Consider the following 22,977-nt stretch of genomic DNA (forward strand, 5'->3'; position numbering starts at 1 on the left):
AGGGGAGCAGCCGGCACGTCAGGAGGTATCTGTCAGGCCATGAGGATCACCTTTGGGGCAGAGGATCAAACTCAGACTGAAGTGGCTGCAGCTCGCTTGCAGTGCTGGGCTTTAACCTGCTGCACCACCAAGGAGGGTCCTGAAAAGAATTTTAGCATATGACTCAAAAAATTAAAACATAGAAATGATAAAAAGCAGAGTGAGGGCCCTCCCTGGTGGCGCAGCGAGTTAAAGCACAGCACTAAGAAGCCAAAGCCACTTCAGCATGAGTTCAAACCCCGCCCCAGAGGTGACCACATGGCACAGCAGACCTCTCCTGGCCCGCCTGCTGCTCAGCAGTGTACTTCGTCAGTGGCCTGTTCCGCTTCCCACTCTGTCTCTGGTGAATCCTCTCACCACCCCTGCACCTCTGGCCTGTACCCCAGTTCTGTATGCATAAGTAAATAAATTTAAAAAAAAAAAAAGCAGAATGAATTAGAAACAAAAAAGTAGTATAAATAAAAGGGTTACTTCTGGCCCTCCCTGGTGGCGCAGCGGGTTAGAGCACAGCACTGAGAAGCTAAAGCCACTTCCACATGAGTTCGATCCCCGCCTGCCCCGGAGGTGACCACATGGCGTGGCAGACCTCTCCTGGCCTGCCTGCTGCTCCCCTCAGCAGTGTACTTCGTAGATCTGCCTGTTCTGCTCCCCACTCTGTCTCTGGTGAATCCTCTCACCCTCCGCATCCCTGGCCTGTGCCCCAGTTCTGTATGAATAAATAAAATTTTTAAAAAAAAAAAAAAAAAGGGTTACTTCTATCAGTGAAAAGAAACCACAAGCCAGTAAATAAACATACAGAGATTACAATGGAGGAAATAATTGAGAAACAGAAGAAATTAAAAATTATCATTGAAGGTAAGGGCATAAAGGGAGCTATTCCACATTCAAACTATCAGAATCCATTACACTATCTCATTATTACTCATTATTAAAATGTCCATATAATCCAAAGTTATCTACAGATTCAGTTCAACCCCCTTCAGATTTCCAGTGACCCTTCCTTGTAGCCCTCTAGTAGTTCAGAATTTTCTGTAGCAAATCCCCTTCCTGAGTTATCTCATGAGGTTTCTTTTTGGCACGAAAGATTGTGCCCTGGATAAATAGTTGATTGCAAATGGTGAGATCCTTCAAAGAAGTCTCATAAATAGCATGCTTGAATTAAGGATGGAAAGTCATCTTCTCCTACACTTCAGATATGTTGAAGATAGACACTGATATAATACTTTCTCAGACCAGATCAGGACATACATCAGGAAAACAGAGTTTGAACTTAAGCACCACCATCTCTTCCGAGGAAGGAATTCAGAACATTTATAGACATACATATTGTTACCTACTGTCATTGCCGGAGCAGGGTATTTTCATACTAATTGTGAAGTCTTTGAATCACATCTTCCTCTAAGATTGTCCATATTTTCCATAATGTACAGGGTGCTTTTTCTGAAATTGGGAAAAAGGTATTTGGGTGGCAGTCGATGAAAATCAAGGAGGATTTAAGATCAGAGAAGGGTGCAGCAATAAAAATGGTTTTGAATGAGCTTATTTTGGGGTATGTAGCCAGATGAACATATAGACGTAGTAATTATGAAGAGGCAAATGGAAATGGTTAGGTAAGAGTAGAAGTCTCCATAAACAGCAGCTGTGAGGGTAAAGAATACTCACAGATGTACTCTTAAGTACATTGCCTTCATTCAAGTAATGTCAATACAGAAAAAATTGTAAAGGTAAAAAGCAGGCAGCTACTCAGTTGAAATACAGAGTGAAAAGAATCAGTGAAACAAGAACTCACTGTTTCTACTTACAACAATAATAAAATGATCAACACCCTAATTCTGCTAAACAGTTTTAACACCACGCCCTGGAGTAGCTTTGCTAATACGAAGACCTAAAAACCAGGCAATGCAAAAAGACTACTGTTCTCAAAACCATAACCCTGAAGAGAATAGTTGAAGATTCTCAACTCTGTAATGCTTGTGTGCCAAAGTCCTTAAGTAGAGAAAAACTCCTAAAAATTGTAGCCTATATTTTCCTCTAAAATTGACAGGAGATTCAAAGTGCGGAGCAGATGAAAAAATGGAAAGAGAGGCTTGAGAAAAAGTATTATTCTACAGAAATTCAAGATGACTACCAGCCTGTCACTCAACAAGAGTTTCGAGAGTAAGTATGTGTTCTAACCAGGGAACTATAAGGTACATCAGACAGGGGTTAGGGACACTGGTTACACACATTAACCACCTTATTCTGAACCCACCACCTTATTCTGTTGAGATGCTACTTTTTTCACTTTTCACCCAACTTTAAAATTAAACAGAAAGCACAAGATTCTATTTAAAGAAAACAATTGGTTTTACTTGTACAGCTCTAAATAATGGGAACTACCTGCTTACCAAGTACTGTTATCCACACAGCTTTAGACTACTAGATCCACCACTAGCCATATTAGCAATTTTAGGAGTTTAAAATTCTTTGTTCCCACTCACATGAAAGTATGTTACTGACTCATTCTTTGCTTCCTCCTGAATAATCCTCTAGACTCTTTTTATATGCTGTGGAGCTGGAGAAAGAATTACACTATGTCAGTTTGAAACTAAACCGAGTGATGAGAAAGGTTTCAGCTCTACAGTAAGACAAGTGGAGGTGAGACTTTGTGATGCATGGAGCATTTCTAACAAAGATTTATTCCTTGGGACAAGTTTAGGAAGACTTTAAAAGCACTAAAACGCATTATTAGCAAGCTATCATAGGGGATGACAATCATCTAATGATTTCTGAAAATCCAGTGCCCTTGAATGTACAATCACACTGCAATAAGCCTCCAGAGTATACCCACATTGATACACAAGAAGGATTTATAATTTATAATGAGATTTATTATTAAGCTCTAGGAATATGAAGGGACAAGAATAAAATGGGCCTCTAATCAGCAGTCCAAAATCTAGGTAGAAAAAGTTTTCTCGGTGAGATAGAGTATAAGAACTGTTGTTCTTATTTGTAGCATGTTCTGGCTTACTGCCCATGTTAGTAAATGCTTAGGATTCTTGAAAAACCAGTATATAAAACCCCAAAATTTCACCTCTATGCATCTGAATTTGAAGTTTTCTGAAAATAAACTTTCCAACCACCAATGAAAATCTCACTAGTATCTTCAAACTGAAAATTCATCTAGACAATTTCTAAAGTGGCACTCTTAAGGAATGCTTCTCCTCAACTATTTTAAATGCAAATATACTGAAAAATTATATAAAGGCAAGGCAGGATTATCAGATTATAAATCATGTTTGGCAAGTGTAGGGAGCTGCAAATGTCCTGCCTGGGTGGCTGGTAAGGTGTGCATAGCTAACATTTCCAATTTCAGATATTGGAAGAAAATGATACTAATCTTTCTAGGTTACATAATCCCTCATCGAAGAGCAATGTGTAATCTTAATCCAAGTAACAGAACTTGACCACAAACTCAAATTTCACACTGGTGTTCAATAATTGTCCCTAGATTTAAAAATCTGAATAAAGGAATTTAAAATTTTACCTACCTTCCTCAGGCCAACCTCTAAAAGACTATCAAAATTTCTTCACAGGATAAGAAGAAATGCTTACTAGTCTCCTCATCTTCCCCTGAGATTTCTACAAGGGAATCAACAACATGGCCTTTCCTTATCTTACACTCCCCAGACCTGTAGGCAGCCAAGTGCTGTTTTCTTCACATGGTCCTGGCTGGGATAATTCAAAGACTAAAGATCATTAAGACAAAGGAACACTGAGGTCTCCGGTTTTCTCTTTAACATTTAGCAGGAAAATAAATAAACATTTACCGTGACTTAGAACATTAAAGTTCTTTTATTACAAAAGTCTATACAATGAAGTGCCAAACACAGCAATGCAATTACACGTGGTCATGTATATCTATATATTTCTTGTATATAGATACACAGCTTTTACTTGTACCAGAGTAAAACTATCACAAACTGCCTAATTCTACCAACTACTGCTCAACTATGACACACAACACCGTCACATAGCATAAGTGCTGCCATGCCACTTTTATCTAGTCTACTCGCAGCCAGACATTAACTGTGAATAACCAACATCATGAAGCAGCTGTTAATTCTAAAATGATTCCAGGCAGGCCACTGACTTATAAAAATATGGTACTCATATAGATTTAGCATTATAAAGAAGGAATATATTATTTAAAACATTTAAATAGTGCATATGGACATTTTTGCAGGTGGTATATAAAATAAAACATTCATATAAAACAATATACAGTGCACATTAAATCAGATGTTTTGGATATACTTCTGTCTGGAGACTTAAATCAAATGTACACTGCATGATAGATTCAAATGAAAGTGACGTATCGTTTGGCATTTTCAATTTAATTTTTCTAGGTATACATTATGAACAACCTAGTTGTATCAAAAGGAAACCACACGAAAGGGATGGATTTAGTGCTTTTTTTTTTATTTCCCCAACTACAAGTTCACTACCAGTGAATATTCCCTCCCCCCAAAACGGCATTGCACACACAGATGAAATGTAAAGTACTAGACATACTACTTATTATCAAACTACTTCATGTGCTTACTAGGTATGTAATAGTGCCAAAAGTCTGAGGTACATGCTTCCCTCACCTTACTAAAGGATGTTGCAATAGTCCATTTTGTATGGAACAAACTGTTAATATCAGCTAGTAAGAAAATCATGCATGACATTGCATGCAAATCATGGACACAAAGTGAGACATCAATTCAAAAAGCACCAGGAACAAAAATTAACACTTAAAAAGATTAAGCCTGACTGGAGTATGTTGTTAATGACTGTTACACATTACTATAAATAGACACTGGTCTGTGAAAATGATTAGCAGAATAATACCACTGCCTGAAGAAAAGCCATGCAAAGCCAAAGGAAAAATGATAAGCTTAGAGTATATGACAGTGGGCACACCACTACACATTCTGCAGTCAGTCAGCCTTTTTAAACATGTGACTATTCAAAAAGATGGTCTCTTAGAGGATGTTTCTTCATGGATTTTGGTGATTTAAGAGAGAAAAAAATGATGTCACCCCCTGAAGGTGCAAGTAAACATGCAGTGGTAGAGCCCTTGTTAGGAATAGATTTACTTCAGGCATAATGATTCTTTTGCCAATGTTAGCCCATCTGATTGAACATACAAATCTGAGCACCATCAGAGTTCCTACATACTGACATGGCTATATTGTCACATTATCTGGAGATGGGGAGGGAGGAAAAAAAATGCAGGATCTGATTCAGACAAATCACATCACCACCAGCTGATAAACAGTAACTGAGGAAATAAACAGTAACTTAAGTCCCATAGGCAGCATGTGATATGATTCAGTTCTGTGTGTAATGTATGGTGTGTGTTTTCCCTATACTGATAAACAAGGTCACTTCTTGGTCTATGCACTGTTATCTTCATCCAGGAGCTATGTGACCACTGAATTGCAAAATTTTGCTAACAAATAACCTATGAGAAAGTGTCACTTTAGGAATTAAAAACAGAAAGGTATTCCACAGTCAGACTTGAAATATTTCAGTTGATTTTGGTTTTTTAGGAAAACACAGAACACAGTTGCATATGTGCACATTTATAGGCTTTTCTTTCAAATTTCAGTCATTCTGTACGAAAAAGGCAACTGAAGAATTCAGTGTGAAGATTTTTCCTCTCAATTTTCTTCAGTGATGAAAAAAATAAAGTTGGTATTAACAAAAAGCTTGTATTTCCAAAGTTCTTGAAGTTGAAAGGATAAAATACTAGTCTTTTGCTATTAGGATGTTATCTGTAGTAAAAACAATGACGAAAACTGCATGTTTGCTAAAGGTGGAGAGACAGTCTGTGGTTAATATGGAACATCATGCTTCCTAGGGAGGGTCTACTTACCCTCCTGTCATTTTCTCTAGTGGCACCACAACCAAGTACAAAATGAGACTCTGAGAGCCTGACAAAATGAACTCAAGTACCAGCCAAGTACACACGATGATAGCTTCAGGGAATACAATTGATTTTATGATGTTTTATATGGATTTTGAAGAATCTTGTTTGCTGATAAGAACTTCAAGAAGCCTAAGCTTGGCTTTAATTTTTTTGTATTCCCTGTACTCCTCAAGCACTGGAACACGATCCTCTTTCTGGGCATTCCTAGAGAAGAAAATAAAATCTATAATGTTCTAGAGATTATCTGGAAAAATAAAGTCCCACAAGCTGTTCTAATATGATTACCAAATATAAGTTCAAATAAAAAGTTGCTTTGTAATTAAAAAAAATCACTTCTATTTTTTATGGATTTTGCTAGTGATAGATTTATGACGCTAACTTATCAATAATCATTATAGATAACCAGAGGTAATCAAATATTTTAATAAGATATAAGACTCTGCCAGATCTCTGAATATATATTAAGTGCTAGAAAATTACACTAATACATTTCAAGTATTTATGTTAACTATGGCTCTGGTGAACTGAAATGTCAAAATATCTTACCTATAACAAAAGAAACTTTCTCACTTTATAGAACCCAATGCAGTCCCATTTAATTACTTATGAGTGCATTAAATCATCCTAAGAATAATTATGTTTTGTTTTGTTTTTTCAGTAAGACAAAGAAATAGTAGGTACTTAAAAAATGCATTCCTGCACTTGGGATTTCTTTAACCACATATTCCTATGTAAAAGACTTTTAAATTAATTTAAACATATTTTGAACAACATCGTTATTAGCTTAGTAAAATCACCCATTTATTTTGAAACACTCTTCTGAGGCATGAAATGATGTACCCTCCTGGAATGTATTACTCTTTGAAGACTCCACAGATTCAACTGTGCATTACCCAGTAAGATAAAGGCACTTGCGCCATATTGTATTATAGGAACCATGCAACCGCCACTCTTATTTATACATCTTGGAAACTGGAAATCAGGAATGACCCAACATTTATGGTAAACAGCAGTAAACTGCAATGGTCTCTGTTTAAGAGTCCAAACTAGTTGAGGATTCCACTCCTATTAGGGGATTCTTTCTAAAAGGAAAAATATCTCATTTCACAAACACTTCCAAAGGATACAGATATGTAATTAAACAACATAAAATAATCGTCACTCAACTGAGCCTCCCTGAAAGAACCTTGAAATGTTTTATCTGCTATTGTTTACTCCTGTGCTGACATTTTCTTACCCTGATAGCAGGGCTTCAGAATATTTTTTTCACTGTTTTAAACCTCATGTGCATAATTTATTTCTATTCCTTTATTGAACATGACACTTGTGAGTTTAAAGTGAAAGCAGATTCAATTTTGTGATGCTCAACAAACCTTCCATTTTGTTGATAAAATGCCTCTTCAAATTCCCTTAATGTTTTACGTAATTTCTTTTTTTCAGCTCTGGCTTTCCAAAGTTGTTCCAGTAATTCAGGCCTAAAATTGAAAAGAGGAGAAAACATTACTAAAAGAGTACTACTGGCTCATTACATTCTTAACAGTGGCCCTAACCCTGGCTACAAACCAAAGTCAGCTAGAGGAGCTTTTAAACTACACTAATGTGTAAACTCCAAGTTAGAATATCTGTAAGTAGGGCTCTGAATCAGTGCTTATAAAGAATTCTTTCTAGGTGATCCAAAAGTAGTGAGGGCTAAGAACCACAGATATAGACCACATAGACCTAACCTAATTAAAGAGAAACTAAAAGATTAACTCAGTAGGTTCCTGCACTTTTTTATGCAGAAAATGTAGAATTTTAGTATTTTTAATTTTGAAACACTCTATGACTGACAACTTTTTTGGTGAATCACACTGTTTAAAAAGAGTGTATCTCGGGCCCTCCCTGATGGCGCAGCGGGTTAAAGCGCTGCACTAAGAAGCTTAAGACACTTCCCCATAAGTTCAATTCCCGCCTGCCCCGAGGAGATCCACATGGCGAGGCAGACTTCTCCTGACCCGCCCACTGCTCCCCTCAGCAGTGTACTTCGTCGATCTGCCTGTTCTGCTCCCTACTCTGTCCCTGGTGAATCCTCTCACCCTCCGCATCTCTGGCCTGTACCCCAGTTCTGTATGAATAAATAAATAAATCTTAAAAAAAAAAAAAAAAGAGTGGATCTCCTGAGCACTGTTAATCCCTCCAGGTGCTCAATTATTTAATATATTTCTTAGCATATAAATTTTATTATACAAATAGGCTAAAATCACAACCCAGCATACTTACATAGAAGCTGCTCGAGTACTTGACAATCGCAGATCCAAAGCCAGTTTTTCTTGATTTTCTTCAACATCAAATTCTGAGTTTTCCAATGAAGACTGTGCCTGTACAGCAGTTTTTAAGATATCACTTAACTCAGAGGATAGATTAACACCATCTTCTTCTTCTTCCTAGGCGCAGAAAAAAAAAATCCAAACTGGTCATGATTTCCAGCTTGTCCATTAGGAAACAGACCAAAAATAATTCCCTTAAGAATTACCTTGATTTCTTCAAAAAAATGTGCAGTTTCTCCTTCTATAATTGGCTGTAACATCTGACCCCTTCGTTTGGTAGAGGGAGACCCCTGTAACAATCAATACTCAAATAAATAGTTTACAGTTTAAGCATTTAAAGTGTTCAATGATATCCTACTTCACCTTGAAACAGACATTAAATTCTATTTTCAAAGTCCTAACTATATGCTTTTAAGAAAGTATTGTTTACACATTAACTGCAAGCATTTCTCTTTCTCTCTCTCTTTTTTTTTTTGGTGAATTTTTTTAAATTTATCTGGATATTCATTTAAAAAAAACAACAAATGCATACTGGCAAGCATTTCTCTTTTTAACAATAGCTTCATCTGTTGACTTTTTTGGTCTGAAGATCCTTTTATACCTCTTTAAAAATAATGGGTTCAATGAGGTATAATTCAAATAATATGAAATGCACTCTTAAAATGTGTACACCATAGTGGTTTTTAATATAGTCACAAGTTGTGCAACTACTATCACTATCTTATAGTGACAGAACATTTTATTATCCCAAAAAGAAACTACTCCTGAGCTGTTATTTCTTTGCCCTTCTCCCCTATCCTACCTCACAGTCCTTAGCAAACACTAACATATTTCCTGTCTCTATGGGCTGATCTGTTCTAGGTATTTTATGTAAATGTAATCATACACTATGTAGCCTTTTGTGTTTGGATTCTATCACTCACTCAGCATATATATTTTCAAGGTTCGTCCAAATTATAGCATACATCAATACTTCATTTCTTTTTATGGAAAAATAATACTCTATTTTAGAATACTGTTCACTCATCAGCTGCTAGGCATTTGTAATGTTTCTATACTTTGGCTATTATGAATGATGCTGTCACAAACATTTATGTAGAATGTTTTATGTAGATATATGTTTTCTTTTATCGTAGGCAAATACCTAGGAAAATTTCTAGGTCATATGGTAATTCTATATCTAATCTTTTGAGGAAATGTCAAATTGTTTTTCAAAGTAGCTGTACCATTTTACATTTCCATCAGCAATGTGTAAGAGCACCAATTTCTCCATATCTTCATCATTGTCTTTTGATTATGGTCATACCAGTGGATATGAAGTAATGTGAACATGGATTTTATTTGCATTTCAGAATGATTAATGATGTTGAACTTTATGACAATTTATGTATTTTCTCTGTAATCCTCTGCCCAACTTTAAAACTGGTTTATTCATCTTTTATTAAATTGTAATATTTCTTTATATACAGATAAAATTTTTTTGGTGGGTTTTATTTACATTTTCTTAAGAGTTCCCTGATACACTAGGAGTTTTTTTTGTTTTTTGTTTTTTTTAATTTTTATGAAGTTCAACTTTTTTCTTTTGTCATTGTTTCTGGTGTCACATGAAAGAAAATACTGCCTAATTCAAGGTGACACAGATTTATTCCTTTATTTCCTAAGATTTTACAGTTTTAGCGCTTATATTTAAGTCAAAGACCGTTCCATTTTCCATTAATTTTTAAGTGTCTTACAAGATAAGGAGCCAACTTCATTCTTTTTGCATGTGGATATAAGGTTTTCCAACACCATTTGTTGAAAAACTATCCTTTCCTATACAATTGTCTTACCTTCAACTTTTAAGACTCCAAATTTCTCATCATTATCATCATCATCATCATCATCATCATCATAATTCTATTAGGTACCAGTAAGATCTAGAAATTTTTTAAATCTATGGAATTCTTAGTTTGCATAACAAAATTCAATGACTATTATACTATTAGGTAACTGAAAATGTGACACACAGTAAAACCTTACAATAAAAAAGTCTTATGTGAAAGTATGTACTATAGAGGATTCATTACTCAACAAAAACTGATTATAACTGAACAGTGTTGATATGACCAACACAAAAAGGGAAAAACTATACAAGAATCAGTTTATATGAGGGCCAAATAAAAGCGCCCAACAGGCCAATGTCAAACTTCAAATAATGAGTAGTCTGGCAAACAAAAGTCTGAGAAAATTCCCATGTATGTGATGTAACATAAAAATGTCCTGCAAACAGCAACTGACCATAGCTTCAGTAAATTCCTAGGAAACAATGCAGAATGGACTACATGCTATTTTTTGTTTGGGCCTGAAAGAAATCTAAAGTAATACTTCTAGTGGTTATGATTAATTTGGAAATAGTGCTTGCTTTCCACGATAAGTACTAGTTTTTGTGTATCTTTAAAAATATCCACTGGGGCCCTCCCACTAGCACAATGGTTTAGTTAAAGTGCAGCCCTGTGAAACTATTAACAGCCACTTCAGAATGAACTGGATCCCCAGCCAGGGAGGTGACTCACATGGGGAGGCAGACTTCTCCTGTCCCACCCGCTGCTCCCCACAGCAGTGAACTTCATTAGTCTGACTGTTCTACTCCCCCTGTGTCTCTGGTGAATCTTCTCACCCTCCGCACCTCTGGCCTATACCCCAGTTCTATATTCATAAATAAATAAATCTTTAAAAAAAATCCACTGTTATGGGGGAAAATTGATAAGAGAAGTAAGGGGAAGTACATTATTTACATAAGTATTATGATGAACACTGGTTTAATAGAATTTTTCATCAAAAGTTGAATTAAAAAAAAAATCAGTCTGTAATATTACCATGCAAACAAGTGACAGTCTATTGTTAATCACAAAACTGAGGCACTTTTTTTAAAGAGACATGGATTTCAATGAGAAGAAATTAGTAAAGGGTCAAAATACGGATTTTTTATTTCTGCAAAATAGTTTTCCCTGGACACATCACTCCCAAGCCTCTATTTCATTGTTTGTAAAATGAGGCTATCAACTTCTACCTGTCAGGACTTCACTTATCAGGATTTATGATATAATCATATATAAAATGCTGAAAGACAATAGTAGGCACTTAATAGCTTCCTTTTGTTTAAATATCAGGAACTTTATCATACTACATATATAATATATGCTACACTGGCTTGTTTCTCCAATATACCAATATGCTACACTGGCTTGTTTCTCCAATATACCACCATTATATAATTTTTAAGAGTAGATCTTGGTAAAATGAACTAGATAAATATTCACATGTGTAACTTACAAGGACAGGAGTGATGCTAGCTCTTGTCAGCATCTGTTTTACAAGTCTGTATCTATCATAGAGAGGTTTAACAATGTGCCTTTCTTCCCTGGTCACCTGAAGCAAGAAAAAATGAAAGCGTCTAGTGACAGAAATCTAAAACTTCCCAAACATTAATCAATATGGCTCCCCCCAACTGTTAAAGTTATTTAAAATAATTAAGCAATCAGCCCTCCCTGGTGGCACAGTGGGTTAAAGCACAGCACTAAGAAGCTAAAGCCACTACAGCATGAGTTCGAGCCCCGGCCTGGAGAGGACCCACATGGCACGGCAGACCTCTCCTGACCCGCCCAATGTTCCCCTCAGCAGTGTACTTTGTTAATTGGCCTGTTCTGCTCCCCACTCTGTTTCTGGTGAATCCTCTCACTGCCCCTGCACCTCTAGCCTGTACCCCAGTTCTGTATGCATAAATAAATAAATTTAAAAAAAAATAAGTAAGCAATCTCTCAAATGTAGGAAACAATGTTCTATAAAACACCTCTGGGCCACAAAAGTGATTCTTCAAATTACAAAAACAAATCTTTTTAAGACATTACCGGCCTTCCATGTTGACTTTCATAGTAAAGAAGACTTCTCTGGAGAGAGGTTTTTTCTTCCACCAAATGATCTTTTGTCATTTTCTAGAATTAAAAATAAAAAACAAACATTCCCATTGACACATCATTATTCTCCTTGCCCCCACAACATAAAGAATTAGGTTTGAGAGGAAAGATCATCACCACTCAGCTTAGGATAGTAAGAATGCTTATAGATTTTATAAGCAACATTTTTCTGTGTCCTATAGATTCTGCTTTTTTAATAAGAACCAATTTCCTCATTTACATTTTATGTGAAAAAACTGATTCTGGCTTAGGGGCCTTGAGTAAATTTACTTCTTTTGTGTTGAATATCCTAACCTATAAAATCTGAATACTTCACTATCACAGGGCTTTGTTGAAGACTAAATGAGTTAATGTTGTACAGGCATAGTAAGTGCACAAAAATGTCAATTATAATATTTACTTATGCACATTCTTTCATTAGTATTATAACTAGGGGGAACATACGTATACACAAGATATATATATATATATATATAGCACAGGTGTTTTAATCTAATATTTTTCCTAAACTATTAAGAAAAATATAGAAGCACTACAGTGAAAAGACCCTAGAAAAAGATCCTAAAGAAATGTCAATTTGTAACCTTAGACTTCTACTCTGGGGCCCCAAGATGCTCTTCATTTGGGATGGAACTTTCTTTACACTGCAATACTCTTCTCTCCTATCTTTTAATACTCTAAAAGGCACAGTAGGCAGGACATCCCAAATTTATTTGTCCACAGATTCTCCCCTCTGTTACATAAGACCACCTTTTAACATTCCAATGATGTTAATGATGGACTTTTCATTCACAACACATTGTGTTAATATTTGAATGGATATAATCACACCTATATAAATCAAAGGGTTTTTAAAGGGCAAGGTGGGGGCCTTCTTGGTGGTGCAGTGCAAGGGGTTAAAGCACCATATGAAGCTATCAGCAGCCACTGCAGCAGGAGTTCGATCCCAGGCCAAGGAGGTTCCCCTCAGCAGTGTACTTTATCAATCTGCTTGTTTTGCTACCCACTCTGTTTCTGCTGAATCCTCTCACTGGCCATGACTCCGATATGCATAAATAAATTTTTAAAAATCTTTAAAAAAAAAAAATACGTGAAATGTGGTAGAATGCACCCAATGTAATTATTCAGGGACTGCCATACACTAAGAGTTTAATACACATAACTAGAAAGATACAAGACCAGGATTCAAACTCATATGCAAAAAAATAATGTTTCATGCCTTTACACACTCTTCTTGCCAGCTGCCTCCAAGATGAAGCATTCTGGAGTTTTCCTCTGTATTATTATTGTGACTAAGTCTCTGAATGATTGAGTACTTTTGATGTACTGATGAAGACATATTTCTCTATCTACAAAAAGCCAGTCAGACATCCTAGATAGCTCTATGCCACTGCAGTGACTACTATGTTACAGTTTTTTTCTTTCATATGTGCACATGTTCCACTTATCCTTAACTAAACCACCCATGCCCATACCCCATCAGTGGCAATTGTTTTGTTTCAAGGAATTTAAGACTAGCCTGGGTAAAAATTATAGCTCAAGATTACTTTGATATCTTCTGGAAGACACCTCTCAACACGTTTTTCTTTTAGTCTTTTCAGAATAAGTTCAAGTGTTGCTTCCTTAGATGGCTTCTTCTCCTTCTGAATAATCATGGATTCATCTTCATTTTCTTCATCTTCATGGTCTAGAGATGAGCCAAAGCTTTTTGGAAGAGTGTTACTACGTGGACGTGTCTGAGGTACAAATTCGCCATCAGAACTTTTATGTTTTGCATCTACATTTTAGAACCAAAAGAACAGATCAGTATAATATGAGTTTTAGCTGAACTGCAACTAAATCAAAAGCAAGCTATGCAACAGGAAAATATAACAGCATATAAGCCCTTCTATTTAAGGTCTGTGCGAAATATTTAAATCACATATGTAACAGGAAAGCCAAACCATTCATTCATTCGACTAATATTCATAGAATGTCTACTATCAAATAAAATACTCTGATGAGCACAGAAGATATAGTAGTAAACAAGAGAGTTGGTGTCCCTATTTTCATGGAGGATATATTCAGGAATTAAAAAGAAAAAACAATCATATTTGTAAAATTATTATTTTTTTAGATCTATAAAATTATTTTACAGATTGTATACCATACAATTGATAAGGGACTGTTATCAAAGGGCTCTCACAACTCAACAAAAACAAAACAAACAACACAGTCAAAAATGGACAGAAAAACTAAGACACTACTCCAAAGAAAAAATGCCAATGGCCAACAGGCACATGGAAAAATGTTCAAAATCACTTATTATCAGGGAAATGCAAATCAAAACCATAATGAGATACTACAGCTGTGAGAATGGCCCATATTAAAAAACAAAAACCTAAAAAAAGAACCTGTAAGAAAGAACTCTTGCACTGTTGATGGGGATATAAACGGGTTCAACCACCATGAAAAGCTGTGCAGAGGTTCCTCAAAACACTAAAAATGAGTCTACTATATGATCCAATGATTTCACTTCTAGAAACCTACTCAAAGAACATAAAAACACTAATTTGAAAGGAAACTCTCACTCTGCAGTTATTATGGTCGTTTATGATAGCTAAGATATTAGATAAGCTAATGCCCCAGAACAGATGAATCGATCAAGATGACGCGGTATATATACACAATGGAATATTACGCAGTGATCAAAGGAGATAAACTCATGCCACATGCAGCAATACAGATTGAGCTGGATGGGGTTATACTAAGTGAATTAAGTCAGAAGGAAAATAAACATCAAATGGTTTCACTTATATGTGGAATATAGAGAAATTGACAAAGAGTCAGGGAAAAGACAAAACTTGCCAACTGACTGTCCATCTGAGACATAAAGCAGAGGATGGGAAAGGAAGAGGGGTAAAAACAGTAGGGAGAAGAGGACAAAGGACTATGGTGATGGGCTATGGGGTGCTGTGGTCGAGGGAGAACAATAGGGATTACAAATTACATTAGGACAACACAAGTGAAAGAAAACCAGGAAGCTAGTTAGAAGACTGATGGTAGTCACTTTAGTGACACACATTAACAATACATTCACGGTAATGATTTTCACTGATGGTTGGAGCCTGACATTAAACATGAAATTGTTTAGCGAAACTGAAGGAAAATTCTAAAGAGGTAAGAGAATATATCTAAAACCACAAGAATGTAAACTCAATGACAACAGGGACTGTGTCTTGTTCACTGCTATATCCTCAGACATCTATGAGTACTTAATATTTAAAGATACTAAAAACTTTATTGAATTAAACTAAGATGTGATGCTGTCAATTATAACTCCAGTTAATACAGACGATTTTTAAGTAGTACTAACAATTATTAAAAAGTAGACTCTTCATAAACACTTAATAAATCTATACATGAGTAACTGCTGTACTGAGCTGATAATCGGTAAACACAAGGCCTGATTCAGAAGTTTTACAAGACTAAAGTCTTTTTAGTAGTTAATGGTTCAATATGATCAGTTATTTTTTTAGGCTTAGGTAGAATGTCTACCCAAAACTCTGAATGAAATAACTACCAAAACCTAAAACTGCTTAAGATTTGAAATTATGTAAGATAAACTTTATCACACCACTATGCATATACATTCTACAGCACCTTTCAAAAGAATGTTACTAAAAAAAAAATATCTAGAAGAATATAGTACTACAACTTTGACTATAACTGTAATAAAATAAGAGGAAAGAGGGCCCTCCCTCGTGGCGCAACGGGTTAAAGGCCAGCACTATCAATCTATCCGCAGCCACTGCAGCATGAGGGTGACCCACATGTCGTGGCAGGCATGGCAGACCTCTCCTGACTCCGCCCATTGCTCTCTCAGCAGTGTATTTCAGTCATTCTGCCTATTCTGCTCCCCACTCAGTCTCTGGTGAATCTGCTAACCCTCCTCATCTCTCACATATGCCCCAGTCTTATATGTATAAATAAATAAATCTTTTTTAAAAAGAAAGGAGAAATTTATTTATAATTTTAAAATTTTAAAAATTCTCATAGACATCAAGGACATTTTAAAAGTGCAAATATGTTACAAAAATGGTACATCACATACCTTTAATTTGCTTCCGCAGTTTGGTAAGCTCTGTCATCCATTTTAATACCTTTGGGTTAGCTGCAATATCACTGTAGGAAGGCTAAAAAATAAAGGAACAGAATCACTTTTGTGTTAAGTAATGATTAATATATGCTCAAATAATATTTTACAGTTCCCACAGCAAAGATTTTATTGAACCTTCATTTCATCTAAAATATATATTAGAAAATATACATGTTTACATTTAATAAATATATTAAGTAAAGCTCTTCCTCAGCAGGGTCTAGCAACTGACAGAAAGCAGATTTTAGTATTGAGTTTCTGGCATCAGGTGTGAATTTCCTGGCATTCTTTTCTACTTCACATACTTTAATTATTAGATCTCTCGATCCTTTACATGTGATTTTTGAGGGAGTAAAAATAACATTACCATGATGTGTTAATGTATAACAAATTTACTTTTCATTTTCAAAAAGCTGTTTAGCCAATGGAAATATAAATAAGTAGCGGAACAATGGCAAGAATACTGCTCAGGAGGCTGTGGTCTACATGACCAAAGATGTCATCTCAGATTCATTATCTCAGCAAAGAACTGAACTAATGCCCTTTGAAGAAATTCTTTCCAGTTCTGTTAGATCTACTAGCCAGATCTACTAGCCAATGCTACAAACTTACCTTGCTATTTCTTTCCCTTTCAAACTGTTCCTCAAATTGTCTGATTTTTTTCTGAAGTTTCTTGACCAACTGATAGGGTGTTCTGTCTTCTCTTTTGTCATCTTTTGAACTAAAGGATGATCTTCGAATCCTGAATTAAACAAAAAGTGAATACTGTGTTATATTTTCAAGTATCAACACAGTATCTCTTATCACCCTAACATTATACTATCACTAAAACAGATGCCTTTAAAGTGAAATTAATGGAAGGGTAGTAAAACAAAAACTAATGGAAGGGTAGTAAAACAAAATTTACAGTGTTACACAAACTAATGTAATACAAATGGTAATGAAAACAGAATCATTCAAAAGTTGTTTGGGCAAAGTCAGAAAAGAAACAGAGTTACCTAGTAGCTCAATGCTTTTTGTTCAAACTGCAAAGCAATGTTTTTGATATTCAGAATCAATTTAAAATTTCCACAATAAAAACATTAGGGATTCATGACCTCTATCTACTTCCTGCCTCTCTTCCAGAATTCAGGGGTAAAAAAACTTTTAAGATGCACTACATGCAATCAGGGCAAACTGCAGGTCTGAAGAACTAAATATCCCAAAGAATCATAATAGGAATCACCTCGTGTATGCATATAAAAATCATATACCTAGTAAAAGAAAGTGCTTTAGATGAGGAATCCAATGTTTCTGGATCATGTAGAAAACGCTGGCTTTGCCCAAAATCTAAACTACGGTGTGATAATACTGGAGGACAGTCTTCTAGTGGGTGATGATTCATTCTTCCAGCTTGTGGAGAAAGCTGAGCTTCTCCAGACTCAGAGTCTTCCTGCCAAGACTTAAAAGCAGGAAATGGCTCTGTAAAACAAACAAAAAGAATAGTACCATGGATTTCTTGAGTCTGCATTGAAAAAGTCACAAAATATTAATTGATATTCTTTAAATCATGACTACATGGTGTCTCATAACAAGTTATTTAAACACCAGAGATCTTCCAAAAGCCTACTATAAAAAGTCATCCGAGCTTTGTATTTTAGCCCAGTTTCTGTTTTCACATAAGGTACTATCCTTAAGTTTCTGACCCCAGAAGCCAATCAATAAAGGACACTGTCAAGCTCTTTATATTAAATGTTATTTTTTAAGGCAGAGTAAGTTTTAAACAGTAAATACTCAATAGTTAGAACGTTAACAGTTTCTAACTGCGAAATGAAATAAATATATCATTTACATGGCTATGTTAAGAAGAAGAAGCATGATATACAGAGTACTCACCAAATGGAGCTCTCTTGACAAAAGAATGCTACCTTCCAAGTTATTAAGGGACAAAGTGATAGGAAATTTCCAAAAAGGGCCGCTAACTCACCTGACAGCACCTCTCCTCTAACATTAAACTGAGGTGATTATTTTCTTATGTGAGATTCCTATGTATAATATGTAATATAAAAATTAAGCACCCAACAAAATTATCAAGACAAAATTAACTTAAGACTAGTTAGTCTTAGTTATTATTTTACTGGAGTTATCCTCTATATACTCCCATGAAGCCATGCTGAAATATTTGATGGTTGCACACAGATGTTCGAATACATACAGAACATATACAATAAACACACAAATCCACACATATGCTCCCAGTACAAAATTAACTTCAAGCATCACCAGGAAGGAGAAAAAACCTTTTCCATCTACACAGTAAGTTTATTTATAGCTACAATTTAAAACTCTTAATGTTATGGTTATTTACAATTTAAAAAATGAGCTTTTAAATATCCTTAAATGCAAATATGGCTTGACAGTGTCAAAAAAAAATCAAGGATGCTTCCTTTATTTTTCTTAGGCAGCAGCTAAGAAATTCTAGTTTAGTAACTTAGTGTAACTTTATGCATTAACAATTTAAAAGCATCACAATTTTTTTCAGGGTTATAAGCACATAATTTAGTTAGTTTTTAAAGCCCAGATCAATCTGATAACTAAAAATTGGGTACAAAGCGTGCAATACCACAATAAACCCAGCAATAAAGTGATTTTCAAAGCAACCCTTGTACCTGCTTCCCAACAATAACTAGTAGTAAACATTTTATGAGAAATGAACGTCCTGTTTAAGAAAAGAGGGAGGTAACAAAAACAATTTTTTCTGGGTATCATTTTTAACCCAGAATAGTTTTCCTAAGATATGGGGACAGCAGGAGAAGGGCTAATAAAAAGGCAAACAAATTGTACCATAAAAAGGCAAAAAAACTAAACTATGGCGAACTATACTTACCCTCCCCATCTCTCTGCAGATGCATTGTTTTGAAATCAATGAGGGGAAAAGTGATAGGGCATGATGCTAATAAAATGGAAAAAATGGCAAAAAATACTAAAGTGAACACACAGCACAGTCAGAACAAACCATACACATAACTAACACAAAGCCAAAGATACCAAAAACATTTCCCTAAAACCAGTTAAGCATTCTGCTCAACAACTTTATACAAAGAAATTACTAATGACCAAACGTTTAAAAAAAAGAAAATACAAAACATTTCCATTTCAGCAAACAAGGCAAAAAAACCAAAGCAGTACTAGTTATTAGAACTGAAGCATAAAACTGAAGAAATGGAAACTCTTAACCAAATACAGTTGGAAGCTCTTCAGTATAAACTGATTTGACAGAAAAAAATCTCTCTCAGTTTATTTTGTTCTGGAAAAGACACCACTATATTTCATTGAAGAGTTAGGAGAAAATCACAGAATGATATCCATGTCCATTAAGAGTCAAGATCTTTGGAACAAATTCATCCTGGTGGTAGTCATGTGTTATCTTCTTGCTAAGTGAATTCTGTTGACTATCCCTTGAATGATACAAAAAACAAAACCCATGTAACCTAAGTATGAGGTAAATTAAACTTCTATTTGGAATCATCCCACTTCTGTATTACAAGTCACATCAACCAATTATCTTTGGTTCCAAGATATGTAGAGTCTAAAATAATTCTGTCTCTTAAGAAACACTTTCATTAAGAATAGTCTAACTTCCAATTGTGGGGAAAAATTATCTTTGGTGGAAAAAAATGGAACAGAACAACATGGTTTACCTACAGTCACTCTCCCAAGCACATGCAGAGTTCACAGTTGAGAAGTTCACTCAGATGTCTAACTACAGTTGGCTCTCTGAAAATCACTGACTCTGAGTAAGCCTGTTATGCCTATTGAGCCAACTAGGTAACAGGAAAGCTCGGGCACTAAAAATAAGGGATCAATAGTCCATAGTTAAGTTACTTTCCCTACCACACATTGTAAGGGGTGTATTCTGGTGGAAACAAAAGAAGCCCAAATCACATTCTCATGGAGAAACCCCTCAGAAAACTGAAGCTAGACAGAGAATCCTATCTCCCCAAGAATGGAAAATAATTGCTCTTCTATGATTAAAACTTAGTCAGGACCCTTAGAACAAAGATTATAAAGGGTCATTTATGTGCATCCTCTGAAAAGAAGCATAAGTCCTTTATTAAAATCCCAGCTTCATCTTTCTCAGACTCCATTCCTACTGAGATTCAAGGGATGCTCTGTTGACGCTCATTCCTTTTCAATGACTATGCCAGGATAATTAAAAAGGATATTTGAGTTACACTGCTACCAGGATTCTAACATATTCCCAAACTCTGGGGAGCATCTTCATATATTCCAAACATCCTGAATAGCCCAGAACAAAGCAAATGAAAGGCAATTTCCTGACTTACTCCAAGTTAAAACATATGATATGCCACTGGGCATGTCAAACATCTAATACCAAAAAAATAAAAATAAGAATGGGGGGGGGGGAGAGACAGCAATAAAGATTGGCACAGACAATGATTTGATTAGGGCTGCTAAAAAACTGGACTTTACTTATTAAAAATAAAAACCCCATTAGGTACACAGGCTTGAGGTGGGCAAAAGGAGTCTGTGGCACTGGCAATGCAATGCTTATTGTTACCACCACTGAGTATCATCAGTGAACTTGCCAACAGTGAGATAACAAGGGGATCTTTATCAAAATGAACAAATATGTAACTATTAAGATCTGAGTTGTCTGACTGTCTCTTTACCTAGAAAGGTGGATGATGATCTGAAGAATTCCTGGACCCACATTTGTTGCTTGCTTTCCACTTTCCCACCCTCAACGTTTTATTTGAAAGTTTGCAGATATATAGCAAAATTGCAAGAATTTTAAAATGAAGATCCAGAAACCATCATTAGATTCTACCATTAACAGTTTATTATACTTGCTATTTTATAACACTGTTTTATCAATTAACTATTTTTCTCATGTATTTCAAAGTAAACTGCAGATATTGGTATACTGCCCCAAAGTGCTTCAGTATGCAAACCATTTGCTGGCATTCAGCATTTTTTTTTCTTTTGCTTCTTTTAATTAAAAAAAGAAGAAAAATTTTTCTACAGTGAAATGCAAATCTTAAGCAGACATTTGCTGAATTTTGACCAACACATACATGTTGCCTGCTTAATAAATTTAAATCTTTTTCCTTTGTTAAGATTGTTAGGACACAGTTCCCATACCTCCATTAACTTAGTAAAGAAATAGAGGGATATGGTGCAATTTTTGCTTAGATATGTCCATGAAGATCATTTTTTTAAAAAGCATCCCTGATCATCATAAGGAAAAGGTAACTACATATAAGCTCTTTGTTTAAAACAGTGATGTCCCCAAGTCCTAACATACTAGATTTTTCAAAGATTGGGAAACAGAACCAGGTCTGTCTAACAACTAATGAAAGTATATCCTGGGTGATTTTATTTTTTTACACCATTCTAACATCCATCTTCAAAGCTAAAATCAGATAGTAATTTCCAATTTATGCAAAACAGTTGCCTAAAAGTCTTATTAGTGCATTTGAATAAAAGTGCTCATTCATTCATCTTATGTGGGAAGGAGAACAGAAAATCAAAATTATTAAGATTGCCTGGAAAAGGACAGTAATCTGATCACTGCTTTGAGTAATTTCAGTTACAAACAACATTATCAGGAAAATAATGTGTATGGGTAAAATTACCTTCCCATTTATCACCATCAGAAACATTCTTCAGATCTAAATGTGGAATTTGAACGCATGCTGCTTCCGCTTGAACACCAACACTTTGACCTCCTGGCACTTCTGATTCAGTGTTGGCATTCAAATCACATATCTTGCCACTAGAACCCTGTTTTATAAAGTAAAGAATACATTTCACAACCATGAAGCTTTCCACACCCAGATTAAACACAACTAGCAGGTGTTCTTGTATAGCCTTTTCTAGTTTATTGTGTCAACATATTCAACTGTTCTACTCTCACCTTTCAAACTATTTTCAAATATAAATCTGCAATTTAAAAAATTATCTTACTAGAAGACATAGTTTGGATCTCAAGCTCAGCAAAGTATTTTCATAACAAAATTTCTTTTTTTTTAAGATTTATTATGCATACAGATCTGGGGTACAGGCCAGAGGTGCTGGGACAGTGAGAGCATTCACCAGAGAAAGAGTGGGGAGCAGAACAAGCAGACTGAACAAGCGGGTCAGGAGAGGTCTGCTGTGCCATGTGGATCACTTTGGGGGCAGGGGATCAAACTCGCACTGAAGTGGCTGCAGCCAGCTTTGTAGTGCTATGCTTTAACCTGCTGCACCACTAGGGAGGGCCCCATAACCAAGTTTCTTATAACCAAAAATGGCAAATTCAGTTGGTAAGAATATCTATATTTAAACCTCCTTTAAAGTTATTCAACCTGAGTTAAAGTCCAGATTTAATAACTAACATACTAACTCTACTGAAAATTTGAAAAACGGTTGAGAAAATTCTTACCAGAATCAAATGTGACAATTTATCACTGTCAAATGACAAATATTCTTTCCTAAAAATACAAGTAAAGTTATTAGTTTTTTAAAGAATAAACAGGATACTCTCATTGCATTGTCTTACCTAAATTCCTTTCTTCCCCATATAACTAACATTTACAG

The 22,977-nt window shown here is 35.4% G+C and overlaps 2 protein-coding genes across 13 annotated transcripts in view; one reads left to right on the top strand and one right to left on the bottom strand.

The window, feature by feature from the left end:
• Positions 1-5,998, top strand: part of PKD2L2 (polycystic kidney disease 2-like 2) — a 29,769-nt gene extending 23,771 nt beyond the window's left edge. For 3 of the 4 annotated variants that reach the window (XM_004686519.2, XM_012727881.1, XM_012727880.1), the window contains 2 exons: positions 2,084-2,196; positions 2,572-4,290. In XM_004686519.2, coding sequence (XP_004686576.1) covers positions 2,084-2,196; positions 2,572-2,665 — 207 coding nt within the window. In that variant the 3' untranslated portion in view covers positions 2,666-4,290. Of the gene's footprint in view, positions 1-2,083; positions 2,197-2,571; positions 4,291-5,964 lie in introns of those variants that run through there. The other variant, XM_012727879.1, reaches the window with a different exon arrangement.
• The window catches only part of FAM13B (family with sequence similarity 13, member B), a 76,824-nt gene continuing 58,241 nt past the window's right edge, over positions 4,395-22,977 (bottom strand). For 4 of the 9 annotated variants that reach the window (XM_012727873.1, XM_012727877.1, XM_012727876.1 and 1 more), the window contains 13 exons: positions 22,823-22,871; positions 22,035-22,182; positions 19,262-19,327; positions 17,649-17,856; positions 17,008-17,137; positions 16,351-16,432; positions 13,805-14,034; positions 12,192-12,275; positions 11,617-11,712; positions 8,511-8,594; positions 8,258-8,421; positions 7,372-7,473; positions 4,412-6,202 (listed from right to left, as the gene is read on the bottom strand). In XM_012727873.1, the coding sequence (XP_012583327.1) occupies positions 6,079-6,202; positions 7,372-7,473; positions 8,258-8,421; positions 8,511-8,594; positions 11,617-11,712; positions 12,192-12,275; positions 13,805-14,034; positions 16,351-16,432; positions 17,008-17,137; positions 17,649-17,856; positions 19,262-19,327; positions 22,035-22,182; positions 22,823-22,871 (1,567 nt within the window). In that variant the 3' untranslated portion in view covers positions 4,412-6,078. Of the gene's footprint in view, positions 6,203-7,371; positions 7,474-8,257; positions 8,422-8,510; positions 8,595-11,616; positions 11,713-12,191; positions 12,276-13,804; positions 14,035-16,350; positions 16,433-17,007; positions 17,138-17,648; positions 17,857-19,261; positions 19,328-22,034; positions 22,183-22,822; positions 22,872-22,977 lie in introns of all 9 variants that reach the window. The other 5 variants (XM_012727878.1, XM_012727872.1, XM_004686758.2 and 2 more) reach the window with 4 other exon arrangements.

This window comes from Condylura cristata, unplaced genomic scaffold (genome assembly GCF_000260355.1).
Source record: "Condylura cristata isolate star-nosed mole 26May11 unplaced genomic scaffold, ConCri1.0 scaffold00021, whole genome shotgun sequence".
NCBI classification, from domain to species: Eukaryota; Metazoa; Chordata; class Mammalia; order Eulipotyphla; family Talpidae; genus Condylura; species Condylura cristata.